The following is a 19123-nucleotide window of genomic DNA, read 5'->3' as shown; positions in this document are numbered from 1 at the left end:
GATGCCTGTGAAATTAATAAGAAGGAGTTACACAAATGTTTTGTGAATTTATTTTATTCCTGAAAGTTTGAGCCAATCACTGGAGAGGTCAAGGGTAAGAGGGAAGTGAGAGACAGACGTCAGTGAGACGAACGTGAGTGATTTGGTGCGGAGGAAAAAAGACGGTTACTGTTAATGTAATGCACCTGAAAATTAAATTTTTCAACACGAACACTTATACAAGTAATTAGTGGTGATAGTTCTGTTTGTTTGAGTGAAAAACTCATCCGTCACGACAGACATAAGTTTAAGTTAGCCGCTGATTTGGTTAGTGTTTTGCATGGACTTTGCTGATAAGCTAGTGGCCAGCGACCTTAATTAGTTAACCCTCTGGTGTATTTTTGGGGCCTGTCATGCCCTGATATTTGTACTTTTTTCAGTTTCTTATAAATATCTAAATGGGTAAAGTCTAATATCACTGTAATCAGCACAAACTGGGCTATGATAATATGTGAAATGCATGCAAGTACATGATTCTATTTTTGAGAAAAAAATGTTATGCATGGTTAGTGAAAAACTAAAAATGTTAAATCACTTGAATAAGGCCATAAAACACATACATAACATTGGTTCCCGGACTGTTGAGAACTGGAGCTTGTAGCCTACAATTTTTCTTTCTAAAAGAAAAATCTAAAAGATGAAAATCATCTTGCATGTTTACTGACTCACAGAAAATATTTTGATGTTTAAACATATTGATTAAAATTTTCTAAGACACTTTTTGTTGGTAAAAGTCATATGTGAGTAGGCATCAACTATCATGAATATCATTGTGATTTACACCAGAGAAGACAAAGGCCTGCATAATGAGCTGCATAATGAGCCTCTCATTCAGCTGAGCCACTGTGATTGAGGAGTTACAAGAAAGAATGTGAGAACAAAATAAAAGTATATAATTTTATGTTTGTAGTTTATTAAGAATATATTTAATTATCCCACAACATAATTTAATATCCACTTGGGGGAGCAGTTAAACAGTTTATTAGGAACAATCAAAGCTTACTTTCAAATAAATTTTTTGGCATCCTTACTCCAGTCACACAATCCTTCAGAAATCCGTTTAACAATCTTACTTTCTACCAAAAAAAACCCCCATTTATTATTATCATCATCATTATTATTTTTATCATTATTAATTTTGTATCATTATTAAAGCCAATCTCTCCCGTGAACTGCCAAAATACAGACAGCATGTTACATGTCCCACAAGAGACAGTAATATATTGGATCACTGTTACACCACAATAAAGGATGCATATCACTCTGTTCCATGAGCAGCTTTGGGACGTTCTGATCACCTTCTGATTCATCTTATACTGTCCTACAGGCAGAAACTAAAATCAGCTAAACCTGTATCAAGGACTGTAAAAAGATGGACTAATGAAGCAGAGCAGGATTTACAATCTTGTTTTGACCTCACTGATTGGAGTGTTTTTGAAGCTGCTGCCACCGCTCTGGATGAACTCACAGAGACCGTAACATCATATATCAGTTTCTGTGAGGATATGTGTATTCCTACAAAGACTCAACTAAATTACAACAATGACAAACCATGGTTCACTGCAAAACTCAGACAGCTCCGTCAGGCCAAAGAAGATGTTTACGTGAAGGGGGACAATGTCCTGTATAAACAGGCTAAATACACACTGGAAAAAGAGATCAAAGTGGCAAAGAGGAATTATTCTGAAAAAATAAGGACTCAGTTCACTTCCAACGACTCTGCATCAGTGTGGAAAAGTCTGAAAGAGATTACCAACTACAAGACACCACCCCCAGCACTGTGGAGAATCAACGACTGGCAGACGATCTGAACGAGTTTTACTGCAGGTTTGAAAGAACACCCATCGCCTGCCCTGAACACCCCCCCCACACAACCATTCACACCATTCACAACTCCTGCAACCAGCCCTGAAGGCCTCTCCAAACAACCGTTCGCACCACTCACAACTTCTGGAACCCGCCCTGAACACCTCTCCAATCAGGCACTCTCACCATTCACACCTCCTGCATCCACCCTCTCCCCCACACCTGCAATTCAGATCAGCGAGGATGCGGTGCGCCAGGTCTTCCGGAAGCACAAAAGGAAAAAAGCACCAGGCCCAGATTGTGTTACACCAGCCTGTCTGAAATCTTGTGCTGACCAGCTGGCCCCCATCTTCACACAGATCTTCAACAGATCGCTGGAGCTGTGCGAAGTCCCTTCATGCCTCAAACGTTCCACCATCATCCCCATCCCTAAGAAACCCAAAATTACAGGACTAAATGACTACAGGCCTGTGGCTCTAACGTCTGTAGTCATGAAGTCATTTAAAAAAACTGGTGCTGGCCCACCTGAAGGACATCACTGGGCCCTTGCTGGATCCTCTTCAGTTTGCCTACAGAGCAAACAGGTCTGTGGACGATGCAGTAAACATTGGACTGCATTATGTTCTGCAACACCTAGACAGACCGGGGACTTATGTGAGGATCCTGTTTGTGGACTTCAGCTCGGCCTTTAACACGATCATCCCAAACCTCCTCCTGCCCAACTAAATCAGCGCTCCGTGCCCACCTCCATCTGTCAGTGGATCAACAGCTTCCTGACAGACAGGCAGCAGCTAGTGAGGTTGGGAAAATACACATCCAGCACCCGTACAATCAGCACCGGATCTCCCCAGGGCTGTGTTCTCTCCCCACTGCTCTTCTCCCTGTACACCAACGATTGCACATCTAAGGACCCCTCTGTCAAGCTCCTGAAGTTTGCAGACGACACCACACTCATCGGCCTCATTCAGGATGGTGACGAGACTGCTTACAGACAGGAGGTTAAAGAGCTGGCTGTCTGGTGCAGTCTCAACAACCTGGAGCTTAACATGCTCAAAACAGTGGAGATGATCGTGAACTTCAGGAGAAACCCCCCTGCACTCCCCCCACTCACCATCATGAACAGCACTGTGACTGCAGTGGAGTCATGAAGGTTCCTGGGCACCACTATCTCTCAGGACCTGAAGTGGGACATTCACATTGACTCCATTGTGAAAAAGGCCCAGCAGAGGTTGTACTTCCTTCACCAGCTGAGGAAGTTTAACCTGCCACAGGAGCTGCTGAAACAGTTCTAATCCACCATCATTGAATCCATCCTCTACACTTCAGTAACTGTCTGGTTCAGCTCAGCTTCTAAATCTGACCTCAGAAGACTACAGAGGGTGGTCCGGACTGCTGAGAGAATCATCGGTACAACCCTCTCTTCTATTCAAGAACTGTACTTATCCAGAGTGAGAAAAAGGGCTGTCAAAATCACTCTGGACCCCTCACATCCAGCACACTCCCTCTTTGAACTGTTGCCATCTGGTCGACGCTACAGAGCACTGAGCACTAGAACGACCAGACACAGGACCAGTTTCTTCCCTCAGGCAATCCATTTAATGAACAATTGATAAAAACTGCGAACACACTACACTTTATATTAGAGTTGTGACGTTCGCGAACGAACCGATTCTTTTGAACGGCTCATAAACATGAACGATGGGAGCCGAGTCGTGGCTGGAGGAGAGCCGTTCTTTCTGTCGTTCTTTTTTCCTATGCGTGTTTCACACAGATTCATACAAATGAGCTCCTCCGCGAGACAGAACAGTTATAGGGGGAGGGGCGCACCCAGCGCAGGCCAACCCTTTATAGCGTGATGATATTAGTTATTAGTTGTGCACGCATCCTTCACGTGAGTACTCCAGTGGAAAAAAACCCTGCGTTCCTCTGTCATTGGGTAGGAGCGGAGCCATGACGTGTGCACGCTGCCGTCACATGCTTACTCCAGCTAAAAAAAAAAAAAAAAACACGTGCGATTGCCTCTCTGTCTCAGTGCCAACGTCAGTAATAGCGGGTCGTTCGGACTTCGAAAGGAAGAAGACACACACGTGACACATCTGAAAATGAGCCAGAGGAAAAGGAGCAGCATTTGGGTGCACTTTTCTCGCGAAGAAAACAGTAAAGCTAAATGCAGCATTTGTCAAAAAGTCATTTCATTTAAGTCTGGGTCAACAAATAATTTACACAGGCATTTGAAGACTCAACACCCAACACTGCAGGTCACAGGTTTGAGAGCAGAGCCAGACTCAGACAACAACAGTGACACTGATGTGTCCATTGCCTCCTCTGCCTCCACATCAAGTGCAGCTGCAGCCACAGCAGCCTCTGACCCCACTGGGCCCACATTGCCTGGCCAGGCACGACCAAAAAGAAAGCAGACATCCATCAGTCAATATTTACCTCCTGTCTTGACCCCATTAAGACAGGAGAAGATAGACGAAGAGCTGGCAAAGATGATAGCCACTGACTTCCAGCCTTTCTCAATAGTGGAGGACACAGGATTCAAAAAATATTCACAGGCGCTCAACCCCTCCTACATTCCTCCAAGTAGGAAGGCACTAGCCCAGAAGGTCACCGATATGTATGACAGGGAGACAGCATCTTTGAAGAGAAGGGTGTCAAAAGTACCAGCTGTCTGTTTAACCACAGACTGTTGGACTTCAAGAACGACAGCATCATATATGTCTGTAACCTGCCATTTTATCGAGGATTTCCGTGTGGCCTCCTGTCTCCTGGACTGTTTTGAATTCAGTGAGCGGCACACAGCAGACAACATTGCACAACAGCTGCTTAGTGTTGCAGCAGAGTGGGGGGTGGACAAGAAAGTAGTGTGCTGCCTAACCGATAATGCGGCAAATGTTACTAAGGCTATACAAACCATTGGATGGATGCACCTACCATGCCTGGCCCATACTATTAACCTGGTGGTAAGAGATGCCCTGCAAGCTTCAAAGCCCATCATTGATAAGGTGAAAGAGGCAGTGGAATACTTTCACAGAAGCACCATGGGGGCACAAAAACTGAAGGAGACTCAACTACAAATGAAGATGGAGGAGCTCCGACCAAAACAGGATTGTCCTACAAGGTGGAATTCCACCTACTACATGTTGAAAAGCTTTATTGCCAGTAAAAATGCTATAATCTCCACCCTGGCCGTCACCAATGCACCTGTCCGCCACCTGTCCCAGGAGGAATGGACCACAGTGCAAGAAATGTGCACAATCTTGCAACCATTTGAGGAAGTCACTGTAGAACTCAGTGCAGAAAGGTATGTTGCTCAGTTGCACAGCAGTATATTTCTTTAGCATGCATGCATAGTACATAATAGTAAATTATGAATATTTTTACCATATTAGAAATCTGTGTAATACACTGGAGTATATATCATTGTCAGTAGATTTCTGTATCCTGCATGCCAATTTCCTGATAAAAATTTTTGGATATTTGATACCACATAGATATCTGTTTAATACATTGTAATATTTATCATTGTTTCAGCTTTAAAATTGTAACATTAAAGTTTTTTTTTCTTTTTTTCACCAGCTACTTGACAGCCTCGAAGGTCATAGTGCTGGCCAGGGGACTTCAAAGAGCCACAGCTGATTTCCGGCGAAAAACTACAACAGCGGTAGCACAAGGTGTGATCGACAGTCTGTGTGCAAGTATGTCATCGCGATTCCACAGGATTCATGCCAACCACATACTAGCAGAGGCTGCTGCACTTGACCCGCGTTTTAAGAGGATGGCCTTCCCTGATGGCAGAACAGCAGATGAGACGTTTCAAAGGCTGTCAACTGCAGCAGCAAGAATTAGCAGTGGCAAACCCATCCAACAGCAACCAGCTGTGGAAGGACTGGAAGGAGCAGGCAGTGGTGCTGGATCAATAGTTTGGAGCTATTTCCATGAGGAAGTAAGGGTGGCAACAATAAGTCACATTTTTTTAGATATTTGATATCTCAGTCTAAAACTTCCAATAGCTGTAAATCACTGCATTTAATCTGTACATCCTGCACATACTGTACATATGCAAATCTACTATTGTCACTTCTAATTAAATGCTAAACTGCATTTCATTACTCTGTTCTCTTACACTGTGTAATGACAAAAGTTGAATATAATTTAATGTACTCTAATCACATAAAAATGGTATCTCCCATTGTTATATCTCCCACCCCTATGAGCAGGTAGCTGGAACAGTGGAAGCCAGGAATCCAACCGCTGATGCTGTCATGGAGGTGCGAGCCTACCTGGAGGAGCCTCTTCTTCCAACACATGAGGATCCCCTCAAGTGGTGGGAGAGTCGAGCCCCTGTTTACCCCAGGCTTAGCAAGCTGATGGCCAAGAAGCTTTGTGTTGTGGCGACATCAGTTCCCTCTGAGAGAATATTCTCGAAAACTGGACAGATAATCTCAGAGAGGAGAAGTCGCCTTAAGCCCAAAAAGGTCAGAGCTCTTGTCTTCCTTAATGCAAATTTGCCCAAAGACAAAAAAGAGAGGCAGAAAAAGCCATAAAGTAAGGAACTGCTTTGTATTTATTTACATTGCATTTTGTGTTCATTTAAAACTTGTTCTTTTAAAAACATTAAAAATGTTCTTTTGTGATACTGTTCTTGTATTGAAATTTTTCACTAAAAGCTGTTTTCCACAGACATTCATTGCAGCCCACTTTGTTATTGTTCATTGACTTGAAGGGGCTGATGTCCTATTTGCAAAGTTTACAGTAGTAATAGTATGTAGTATGTAGACATTTCCATTTTATTTATTCTAATTTTATCTACTTTAAATATTTTTTGTTTTCTATCAAAATGTTCTTGTGTGATAATGTTCTTGTGTGGAAGTGTTTGTAGTAAAAGCTGTTTTGCACAGAAATTCATTGCAGCCGGCTTTGTTTTTGATGTTTATTTGTGAGTAGGTATTGTATGAATAACATAAGTCAACGTAGCTTTACACACACACACACACACACACACACACACTTTGTACTAAAGGTAAATCCAAAATAGTGATGTCACTGTCTAAGCAGAGGGATTTGTGCAACCCTATGGAATATAGTCCACACATGACAAATGAGGTAATAATCAATATTTCAGAATAATTCAAACTCAGATATTGGTGTGTGATATCCGAGTTTTAATTATTTGACTACAAATCTCACCTCATCATTCCTCCCAGTGATTATTTCCAGGATAAACTGAGATGCCCCCAAGCTGGCTTCTTAAAACTGACTAGATATTTAAAAAGAGCCAAAAGAGCTGTTCTTTTGAACGGTTCTTTGAAAGGAACGGATCGCGAAGATCCGGATCCCCTCAAAGAGCCATAAATCCCATCACTACTTTATATTTATATACACATACACTTATTTATCTAACACACATACTTAGTATACACTTAAATTTTGCACATAATATACATGTACATACATAACTGCATTTTGTAATATACCTGCCTACAATTGTCAATTTGTATATTGTCATTCACTATCTACTTATTTGTATTTTTATTCTTTTATTATGTGTTTTATGTTCTGTCGCTGTCATTTTGTTGTACTGCAGAGCTTCTGTCACTAAAACAAATTCCTCGTATGTGTAAACATACCTGGCAATAAAGCTCATTCTGATTCTGATTCTGAAAAGAGCTGAGAATATTTTTCAGGTTTTTTAAGGGGGAATAAATTGAAAGAACTGCATTGTTTTTACACATGTTAGAGTTATCTCTATTTGTTACATTTATATCATTTACATCAAGCTTTTGAATGGTATAGTATTGTATATTGTTATTGAAACTTCATAATGTTTCACTTTATTATACATTTAGTCAGGAATATTATAGTTTGGAAAAAGTATTTGGAAAAAATCTAACTAGTTAAATGTTAACACGTTATGTGAAAACTAGTACAAGTATATAAATAAATAAAAAGAGACTTAGCTCATGTTTATGATCTCTGCTGAATAAAGTGCTTCATTCTTTTTTCTGAGGAAATCAATTTCTCAAATCCTCAACCACATCACATCTTTTTGGGGTGAATTATGTCTTATTCCTCTCATCTCGAAGCAAACAGTAAAATAAAATAAAAACTTGAAGAACAGTCTCGCTGCTTTTTCTAATGTGTGGGCGTATTCAAGCCGCGCGCTTAAGTTTTAATCTGAATAGCGCATTCAGCGCGGGGGCGTGGTCACATTAGATAGAATGAAGGGAGACATGAAAAACAGACATCGCTTTGTTTTCATATGGATTACTTTATCTCAGAATATTTGTTTTCGGCAGCACTTGTTTAGTTTAAAAGTAGACATGTCAGGCTTTCTATAGATATCTCTCTCATGTCTCTTCGTTGAGTATTCACGGAGTAACAGTTCATTTTAATGACGTGTTTGTAAATAAAGATCAGCGGAGACAAAGGCTGCAGACAGCGCACCTTGTTTGTTATCTTTATTTTCTAAGTGCACAAAGGTTTTTTGTTATTATGTCTGTATCAAAAAAAAAAAAAACTAGACCCTTTACAGATTCGATAGATGTATTGCTCTTATCTGTACGATTAAAACTGAGAGTGTAATTTAAGTTCTTTTCGGGGGTATCAGGAGAAAATTACTCAAAACGCATATATGCGTTAATCGATTCGAAAGGGTTTTAAGCCTGTGTGAAAATATGAAACCGACGATGATCAAAGACTTTCCCGGAGCCGGATAGCGTTATCGAGTGATGGACTTTGCTGAGATCGTCAACCGTGTGAACCTTCTCTTCAATCGTCTTCTCATCATCACGAATCCTCTCCTCCTGTCTTCTGCTGCTGAGATTATGCACGTGAGATTACATTCACATTGAAGAAAGTTACAATTTGTTTGTTTAGGCCTGCATGGTGAAACAGCCATTGGGTTTAAGGCTACAACGTACCCGAGCTACATTCAGGCCTGCATCATTTGAACACTTGAAGGGTATTTCATTTTAATATTTTAAGAAGGTTTTTGCCAGCTATTTTATTTTCTTGGGCCCTTATTTGTTTAATGTGAATTTAAATGCATCTGTGATGGGAAAATTGAGTTGGACCAGACATATTTAATTTATTTTAATTAAACCTTTGTGGTTACTGACTCTTTTGATATTTCAAGTTAATTAAAAAAAAAGAGTAAAATTTGGGTTAAATTTGAAATTGTTTATAGGAGAAGAGTAATTTCAAGACTTTTAATTTCCTGTTAAAGTGGGAATATTACTGCTTAAATTGTGATTTAAAGGGGAATAGTATTTCATTTAAAAAGATAGTAATCACACGCACACACAAGTTAGATACTCATAAATTTATTTGTGAAACCTCACTTATTTGATTAAAAGATATTTAAAGAACTCAGGAAAGCCACCTCTCATTATAGTTTAACACACTAGAGAGGCGCTACATAAGATAAGTGATTATGTGCGGCAGAGCTTGGAACTGCTTTGTGTTTGTTCGTTATGAACACACCGCCAATCGTACAGAAAAGTACGGAAAAAGCAGAGGTTTGCTTACTATTTTCAATATTTTATGTTTATACAGTAGTTGACTTTTTTCCTGTCATTTAATTAGGAGACCCAAATATTCACACACAAGACTACACATTCAGTTAACTACCTCTTCCCAGCTCCCTCATCTCCCTGAAGGCAGATGTCTGCTGAGTTGAGATGCACTTCTCTCTCTGTCACACACCTGCATATACAGATTAACCAACTGTGCACATACCAGCAGACATACACATTCATTTCTGTAAAATTATTTAACATCAGCAGACTCAGAGCATTAATTTGTCCACCATAAATACGCAAATATTAAGTCCCTGTGAAAGATCCATGCATGTTTGTTAGGTCAGTAAACACACACACACATGCACGTGCTCTCTGCGACTGTCCTGAACCTGCCACAGTTAATCTGTCTTCATGGGGAGGAAGAACTCCGGTTGCCTTGCTACAACAACTAGAGCACGCACGAATGTGAATGAATGCACGCATGCTTTCACATGCCGCTGGCAATCTGTGCAATTCATGCATTTCACTCATGAAAATATGAATGTCTCTTTCTAAAAATAGATACACTCTCTTTCACCATCTAAACACATTGAGTTCTTTTGTTTTTTGGGTATGTGTCTTTGTGGAGGCATGCTAAAAACAGGAATGTTTACCCGTGTACTACATAGATTCCTCCTCAAGCGTTGCCTTGTCACCTTGATTACTCATTCACCCGTTCTTTTTTGGAAAAAAGAAGGAATGAGTGAGTTATTTTGATACACTTTAGATTGTTGAATGTTTTCCCTGACTGTTACATGAGAGAAGAGGACAGAAGCGCATCTTTCTGCTCTGTGGTTGTATTAGCATGCGAGTGTGCGTATTTTAATGTGAGAAGAAGGATACGTGTGAGCTTTTAATTTCCCTGCTGTACTAGCACACTTACATGATGAGCAGCTTTGAGCCATCCTTTCTCAGTTGTTTATAAACAAACACAAAATTCCTAAACCTCTGAGGCCATTTTATTGGGTTTGGAGACTTTGAAAAAGTTGGATGTTCTTGGATCCACTTACAGTAGTATTGAATTATTCCAGCAATGAAAAAAGATTAATGTTTTGTACTGCCTCTGGAGCTCCAGTCAAGGTGATTTCACATTCATTTAGTACTTTGATTGCGGTGAAACATCTGGAACTGGCAAAAGTAATAAGTGATTCATGATGTCTGGCTCTGAGTTCCCAAGACACATTTTGGTTGGCAGATTTGCAGTAGCTGTATCGCATATGTAAACAAGTGCCCAAGTGCATGCAGTTAGTTAAATTAACTTAAATGAGTAGAGGCTGAATCAGGCATTTTAATAAACATAAGTTGTTTTAACTTTTGTGATGTGAGAAACAAAAATGGCATCCGCTATGCCTGAGAAATCGCAGCATGAAACTCTGTTACACTGCAGCTTGTACATGCTCGGAGAAAGGTCAAACTGTAGTCAAATGTGTCCACTTAGAGAAGGACAAACTGGACTTGCACACACATATAGTTGAGTGTCGTTGGATGTCTTTCTGTCTGTTTCTGCAGCATAATCTCATTTAAGTGTAAATGTGTTTCATTTTTGTCTCTCGATTGGTGGTACTTTGAAACTCATAAATGCACCCTGACCTTGTACCTAGATTTCCCCAATAATTTTTACTTTTTTTTGGTGGTGGGGTGGGGGGCATATACCCGTGACAGAGTCTCCTGCTCTGCCTTTGCCCAGGGTCACAGAGGATACGCTCTCCCAGTCCTGCACCTGCCTCCAGGAAGTCCACCACCCCCCGCCCGGCCGAGAGGGGGGCGATCTGACATGTTTGTTCCCATTATTCTTATTTGGTCCTTCCTGTGTCCATCCTTGTCATGTGAATTTGTCTCTATTTGTGTCTCATTATCAGTTATCCTCCTATCAGTTCTCCCGGGTCTGCTGTTGAATGTCTAAATGTCATAAAGGTTAAAGGATACATGTCTAAATGCCATAAAGGTTAAAAGTCATCCCCAATGTTCCAGTTTTTGTTGTCTCCTTGTTTCTTGAATAAAACTCCTTCGAAGTATTCTCCAGCGTCTTCTCGTCCCTTCCAGCCTGAGTGACCATGACAGATTAATTCTAATATAATTTTTTTACATTTGTTTAATTTTATTTGAGAATCTAAAATTTCATGTAATACTTTGAATTATTATTTAAAGTATAACTTCATATCCTAAATATTTAGTTACAGCCTTTTACAGTTAATATTTAATCAGCTATGTATCATTATTAACACCAAACAGTGTGTGTGTGTGTGTGTGTGTGTGTGTGTGTGTGTATAGTACAGACCAAAAGTTTGGACAAACCTTTTCTTTATTTTCATGACTATGAAAATTGTAGATTCACACTGAAGGCATCAAAACTATGAATTAACACATGTGGAATTATATATGGAATTATATACACAACAAAAAAGTGTGAAACAACTGAAAATATGTCATATTCTAGGTTCTTCAAAGTAGCCACCTTTTGCTTTGATTACTGCTTTGCACACTCTTGGCATTCTCTTGATGAGCTTCAGCACCCCATCACTCTCCTTCTTGGTCAAATAGCCCTTGATGCCTTCAGTGTGACTCTACAATTTTCAAAGTCATCAAATAAAGAAAACTCTTTGATTGAGAGAGTGTGTCCAAACTTTTGGTCTGTACTGTATAAACAATTGTATGAATGTGTAATATAAAATGCCTGAACACAAGCAAATTCAATTGCACCACACCACATTATGAGACTAATAGCATAGCTTGTAATGAAATATTAATAAAAATGGATGAGAAACTTCATAAAATCTGATGTGACTCCATAGACTGTAATAAAATATGGACGTAGTGTCCGTGACGTCACCCATAGACTCCTCATTAGTGGTTTTGAAGCCTAAAGTGTGTAGAGCGGGCCGTCGCCATCTTGGCAGCGCGTCACCGCCAGAGCTGGGTAGAGTACCCAAAAACTTTACTCAAGTAAAAGTAAAAGTAATTCTAGAAATATTTACTCAAGTAAAAGTACTAGTCTTGAATAGTTACTTGAGTAAGAGTAAAAGAGTATTGGATAAAAAATCTACTCAAGCAGTTAGTTACTAGTTACTTTGGGTCATATATACGGAGCCTATTTTTATTTAGATACATAGATAAAATGTATGTGTGTGTGTATAAATGTATATATTTCATCAGCCTTTACTCCAATTTATGTAACTTATTATAAAACTCTGTCTGTTTACTTAAGTAACAAATATAGGTGTCATGCCATAACATATTTTTAATATGAATGACTTTATATTAAATGTGAATTTAACATTGAAAGTGAATGTGATATAAATATTGCTACTAATCTTTCATTGTTCAGAAAGAGAGTAAATAACATTTACATTATTAAAGATCATTTTCACTGACAGTGTAGATTTCAATCACTCTCAGAAACTCCCATTAAAATCACTGAAACTGTTAACACTGTGAAATCAATATCTTAATTATAGATTCGTACACACATCTGCACTTTGTTGTTTCTGACGAGAGAATTCGCCAGGAAGAGGTATTCAGTCAGTGAGCGAGTGAAGGAAGCACCGGCATTTCAGCGATGACTCATCGGAACACCTCTGATTGGCCATTGCATTCAAAAGCTCAACAGAACCGTGTGTGATTGGTTATAATGCGCAGCGCTGTAAAAACGCGTCTGTCTCTGGCTCAGCGCCAGCAAGCGATCACAGATCTGAATTTAGCAGCTGATGATATGACTCGCTGAACGTACTCGCACCGGTTTGATTGTATTAAAATTAATAAAATCTTAATCGGCTATTTTTTGTCTTTTGGAAGCTGCATTCAACTTGACTCCCCTCTGTTATAAGCCACACACGTAGGCTACAACAAACTAATGTCACAGTGGTATCGTGTACTGTAATCGAATGTAGCCCAAGTTATTACCTGTTAAACAGTAGACAGCACACGCGTTCATCTAATAAGGATCTCCATCGCAAGCAAATAATAGCCTTTGCAGATTTGCTTTCAATTCAGTGCAGTTCCATAGCCCCGTTTTCAGCGCTGCTGATATTCTTAAATGTTACAACTCTGAGTGAGCCGCTTCAGACGCTCAGTGCGTGCGGCAGAGAACTGAACGACTCATTCAAACTGATTCATGAACCAATTCAATCGTTTGCCAATTGGTTTGATCAAGCCTTTGAACAGAGTTGACTCAAAAGAATGAATCATTCGCGAATGGGCATCGCTCATTGTCCAGAGAAAAGTAGACGGCGCGTTTGGAATAAACTGAAGCATTTATAACATTTATTGCATTAAGATAAAGTAACGAGAGGAGCGTTGCCCACAGTAACGAAGTAAAAGTACAGATTTTTTCTCAAAAAATGTACTCAAGTAAGAGTATAAAGTACCCATCTTTAAATATCTTTAAATATACTCCGAAAAGTATTAGTTACCCCGAAAAATTACTCAAGTAAATGTAACGAAGTAAATGTAATTCGTTACTACCCACCTCTGGTCACCGCGCGACTCTCCCGGATAATCGAAAATGGGCAAAAAGCAGGCGGCAAGGAACTCGACCGGAAGTTGAAGTCGGGTGGGGGCTGCCATCTTTTAGCAGAAGTTCACTTGCGTTAGCATTCCCACTGACTCCCATTCATTTTGGCGTCACTTTGACAGCGAATAACTTTACATCTGAGGCGTTTAAAGACTCCGTTTGTCCATTATTTATTTCTAAAGATACACGACAATGTATAAAGGGCTCCATTACCTTCTATGTTACATTATGGCCCCGTATAAACAGTTTTTGTAAAAAAATAGGCTAATGATTGCGTCATAACCACTCGACTCTCTGTCGCATTACCGTACAGACAGGAGGAGAAGCTCGCAGGCAATTAACTTAATATGGCATACTGGCGTTACATTTTAAAATACTACACAAAATAATTAATCAGAATACTTACTCCTGCTCACTCACGACAAAGAACTCCCCGCTCAAGCTCGCCGTCTCTGCAAGATTAACGATGGCAGTTTGCACGCACAGCCACTTAGAAGACAGGTTGCTGACGTCGTCAAGATTCGTTTGAGTCTCCGCGTCAGAAACGGAAGTGCTAAAAAACGCTAAAAATGGGCTTCACTTGTCTCAATTGAGTTCCAATGGGGTCGCTGTGTCCATTTCTTTTACTGTCTATGGCAAAAAGGTGTAAAAATATTTTTAAGCAAAAAAAAAAAAGCCATCATTGATAAAGCACAAAGCATTAACAAAAACACATTTATTGAGTGTTGCCCATATATTTAAACACTTCCTGGAGAGACTTGATCATTATCTATTGAGTCCTTTCTCCATGATTCATTTGACCAAAGATTAATAACTTAGCATTATTACTTTGTTTTCGTTGAGCATTTTCATATCCTTTGGTTTACATAATTTCAACACTTTAAGGTCTTGCCTTTATGATTATGCTTAAAATTCTAATTAAACTTAAATGTTTTCTACGTCACTACTGAACACAACTCACAAAATCAAATAATATACACCTAATAACCTGTTAGAAAGGTTTCACCTATTGGTCAGACTCTGTGTAGGGGTAAATGGGTTTGATTCCGCTGTGGTGCTTGATCACAGCTGTATTGGTTGGTGGGTTATGTGACTGTATTAGTCTGTGTAAATGTTTGCTGTCTGGGGTGTCTATGCCCTTTAAATGCCTGTTTGTCTCCTCTGAGACGTGTGTTATGTGCACACAGATGAGTGATTTCTTATTAAAAGACTATTATATTTATTTGCTTGGAGACTATATGGCCTTTATCATTTGGAGGCACAAATGATTTGATTAAATGATTAACATTTTAGTAGGAAATTATTAAGTTCACATGGACATAACACCTTTAGGCAGGAGATTGTTGGTTTGGAGAGAAAACTGATTTTAGACAACGTTTTGTAACAGGATATGGACATAAATTAAAAATGACAACTCTAAAGGTTCATCATAGAGATTTTGTAGTGTCCTCCATCTGCTGCAGGTACCTTGGGATTATTGTATTTCTACAAAGACAATGTGATCAAACCTCATTTGTTCTTGAGACTCCTCATCAACAGTATAATGTCAGTGATCAGAGGAAATACTTTGAGTCTTGTGAACCTGCCATTTTGTTTTCTATATGAATGTAAAATTCAAACAGCAGAAAGTGCCTGCATTTTGTTTAGATGCTGATTTCTTATTACATTTTACAATAGTACAATTACATTGGACAGAAACAATAAGTATAACAGCAAAATTACAGGTTCAATCACAACCTATATTTACTTACAAGTACTATTAAGTACTTTTAAGGTCCATCATAAAATTTCCTCTATTTGGAAACAGTTAACACTGAACTGCACCCCCCCCCCCCCCCCAAAAAAAAATAAGTAAAGGTAAAATGGACAGAGAAGAAATCATGTAAATAAAAAGAGCTGCAAACTTTATTTCTCATACCTACCTTTATGTTAACGTTCAGTTTCATATACCGTAGGTTATTAAAGCTAAAACTATACAGCTAAGATCAGTGATTGCTCTCTTTGCAATATTGCTGGTAATATTATTACCTGATTATGAATTTTGTATATGTAATTTAAAGACCCCTGATGAATGAAATGCGTAAATTCCATGTGCTCCCATTTGCTTTATCCCTATATTACTTAATAAAGCAGAATAATTTTCATTGTGGACTTTAATCAGCTTTAGAAAATCATGTAATATACATAATGATTAACTACTCCCAAATGTACCAGCCTACTGTTGGCTAATTTTACAGGGCTAAAAGAGACAAGTTTAGTGCACAACTTCACTGGGAAAACCTAGCTGACTCATTGTATATGTTTATAAAATGCGGGCAGAGTCTAGTTATGCCCCTGGCAGGACCCCTGGAGTTACACAATTTAAAATCTTTGCCATCTTTGCTCACACTGGCTCAAGTTATTTTGTGTTAATCACCAGAGCCATGAAGCATATGACTTTCTATTATCGTTTATTTTTTTATTTTTTTATGGGTGTATCTCACAAAACAAGAAAAGCTCTTCTATACTTTGATGCGTTACATAATATTTAGATTTTTCCCACTCTGTCTTACAGAACCACTTACTTGTGAGATGGGTCAAAGATCTGGGTTGCACTTTATTTTACAGTATGTGTACTTACATGTACTTATAGTGTACAGTGTATTTAAATAAGACATTTCTGGTAATACTAGGTAACTGCATGGGGTAGGGTTAAGTTTTGGGGTAGGTTCAAGGTTAGTCCCTAGTTATTACATATAGTTATTGTAATTACTGTAAGAAGTACATAGTATGTACATGAGGAACAGGACTGTAAAATAATGTGCAACCAAGATCTGTTTAGAAGATGGAATGTGTCCTTATTCTCTCAAACAAGAAAATGTTCTGTGGAATGAGTGTGTGTTTTACAGCATATTAACCACAAACGTACTCAGCCTGAATTCAGCTGCTACATGCTCATGTAATATAATAATCATTCACAAATGCATCATGGGAGAAAAATGCTGGAGGCCAAGGAGAGTTTTGTAACTTGACTTGCAAAAACAATCCCTGAGTGAAGTTTGGTGGGAGTACAATGTTTGTATGTGTTCTTAGTGTGACATGTTTAGGGTTATAGAGGCAATCTAAAAATCATGTTTTGGCAGAAACATAAAAAAAAAAATGAAATGAACAAATATCATTTGATATAAAATATCTTGTAACATGTGACCACAAAATCATTCATAAGGGTCAAATTTTCACAATTGAGATTTATACATCTAAAAGCTGAATATGTTGTATACGGGGATAACAGGCAGCAAAAAGTAAACTAACAGTCTGTAATCCAATGGAACACAGGGAACGTCAACACTGGAAACAGCAGGGAACACAACATAACGACAAGTAGACCAGGCAGAGACCAAACGCGACTTCTCATGCATGTGAAACAAACAGGAAGAACAAAAGAAAAGGCTACTCTACAAAATCAAAACACAGGAGAAGGTATTCAGTCAGGTCTTCTGACACTACACATGGGGATAACAGGAACAAAGGAGCAAGGAGGTGAAGAGTAATCTAACACAGTATTTAGTCCAATAGAACGCAGGTTTACATCACAATGGAAACACATCAAAATATTGACAAGTAGACCAGACAGAGACAGCACAAAAAAAGAAAAAACAGAAGACTTATATACAAAGGATTATTAATAAACACAGGTGACAGGAACCATAATCAAACTAACGCTGAGTCCCTACTTATACTACGACCTAAAAGTATGTACTTTTTTTGTGAGGAAAAAGTACATACTTTTGAGTGTGTAGCAAAAGAGAATGCACGTTTGGGACATACTTCGATGACGTCTTGCAACGTGAACAACAACCTGGTTGCCTAGTTATGCACACCACAACTGTTAACGTTTCATTCATTCTTTATGTCCAATAAAATTGTATTTACTATTCCCATCTTTTTTTCTCATCGTTTTTTTTCACAATACATTTTACAATGTGTTCTTCTACCAAGTTGAGGAGTGAAGAAGCAGGGCTGCGTCGTCGTAGAACCAAACGCAGGTCGTTTGTGAGGCGGCTGGTTCTGACGTTCATGTGCAATGTGTGTAACAAAATAAAATACAACTTTAATTAGTTATTAAAACTTTAATAACATTTGAATTCTTACTCTTAAAAGCTGAGGGCTCATCTCCGTTGCTGCATCCGGCTGCCATGTTTACATCACCGCAAAGCCATTGATCGCAAAGCTCCTCCCTCCCGCACACAATGGGTTGTGGGCAATATTAGCACTTAGAGTGTGCATTGATCTGCACTTCGAATTCTAACAAAATAGAAATAGTAGACCATCCGGGTATCTTTGGAATACTCTTTTCAACATACTACGACTTGGGACGTACTAATTCTAGTTTCGCATACTATTTAGGACGGATAGTATGCGAATTGGGACTCAGCATAAATGAGAAAATGAACATGACCAAATAAGGAAACACAGGAAGGCACACGAGGAGCAAAACACTCAGAAAACACGAACCAGAGTCTGACAGATGTATGGTTTGTTAGGATAGGACAGTGATCCTCAAATCTGGCTAACAAGATCCACTTTCCTGCAGAGTTTAGCTCCAACCCTAATCAAACAAACCTACCTGTGATTTTCTAATGATTCTGAAGACACTGATTAGCAAACTCAGGTGTGTTTGATTAGGGTTAGAGCTAAACTCTGCAGGAAAATGGATCTTGCAAGCCAGATTTGAGGATCACTTGGATAGGATAACATTTGGTTGAGATACAACTATTTGAAAATCTGGAATTGGGTGCCAAAAAAATGTAGATATTAAGAATATTGCCTTTAAAGTGGTCTAAATGAAGTTCTAAGCAATGCATATTACAAATAAAAAATGAAGTGTTGATATTTATGACAGGATATTTACAAAATGTCTTCATAGAACATGATCTTTACTTGATATCCTAATGATTTTTGGCATTATAGACAAATCTATAATTTTTACCCATACAATGTATTTTTGGCTATTGTTACAACTATACCCATAACTTGTTTCTTGATCCAGGGTTACATATGTCCTTACTGTCACTTTTGTATGGAAAAATACATTAAAAAAAAAAAATATATATAATAATGTTTGCACAAATATGTGGCAGTGGCAGTCTCCATATAATCCACATGGAGACCAACATTAACTACTTGATTAAGTATAAAATGGATGTCATTGACATTATCAAAA

At 38.8% G+C, this 19123-nt stretch overlaps 1 protein-coding gene across 1 annotated transcript; it reads left to right on the top strand.

The window, feature by feature from the left end:
* The first annotated feature begins 4215 nt into the window (after positions 1-4215).
* On the top strand, positions 4216-7322 carry LOC127948821 (E3 SUMO-protein ligase ZBED1). Its single transcript, XM_052545585.1, has 3 exons — positions 4216-5152; positions 5428-5794; positions 6069-7322. The coding sequence occupies exons 1-3, from the start codon at positions 4338-4340 to the stop codon at positions 6393-6395; spliced, it is 1509 nt and encodes a 502-aa protein (XP_052401545.1). The 5' UTR covers positions 4216-4337; the 3' UTR covers positions 6396-7322.
* Positions 7323-19123: the final 11801 nt, after the last annotated feature.

This window comes from Carassius gibelio, chromosome B1 (assembly GCF_023724105.1).
Source record: "Carassius gibelio isolate Cgi1373 ecotype wild population from Czech Republic chromosome B1, carGib1.2-hapl.c, whole genome shotgun sequence".
Lineage (NCBI taxonomy): Eukaryota > Metazoa > Chordata > Actinopteri > Cypriniformes > Cyprinidae > Carassius > Carassius gibelio.
Note: the sequence above shows the minus strand (reverse complement) of the source record. Positions and strands in the feature narration are given on the sequence as shown.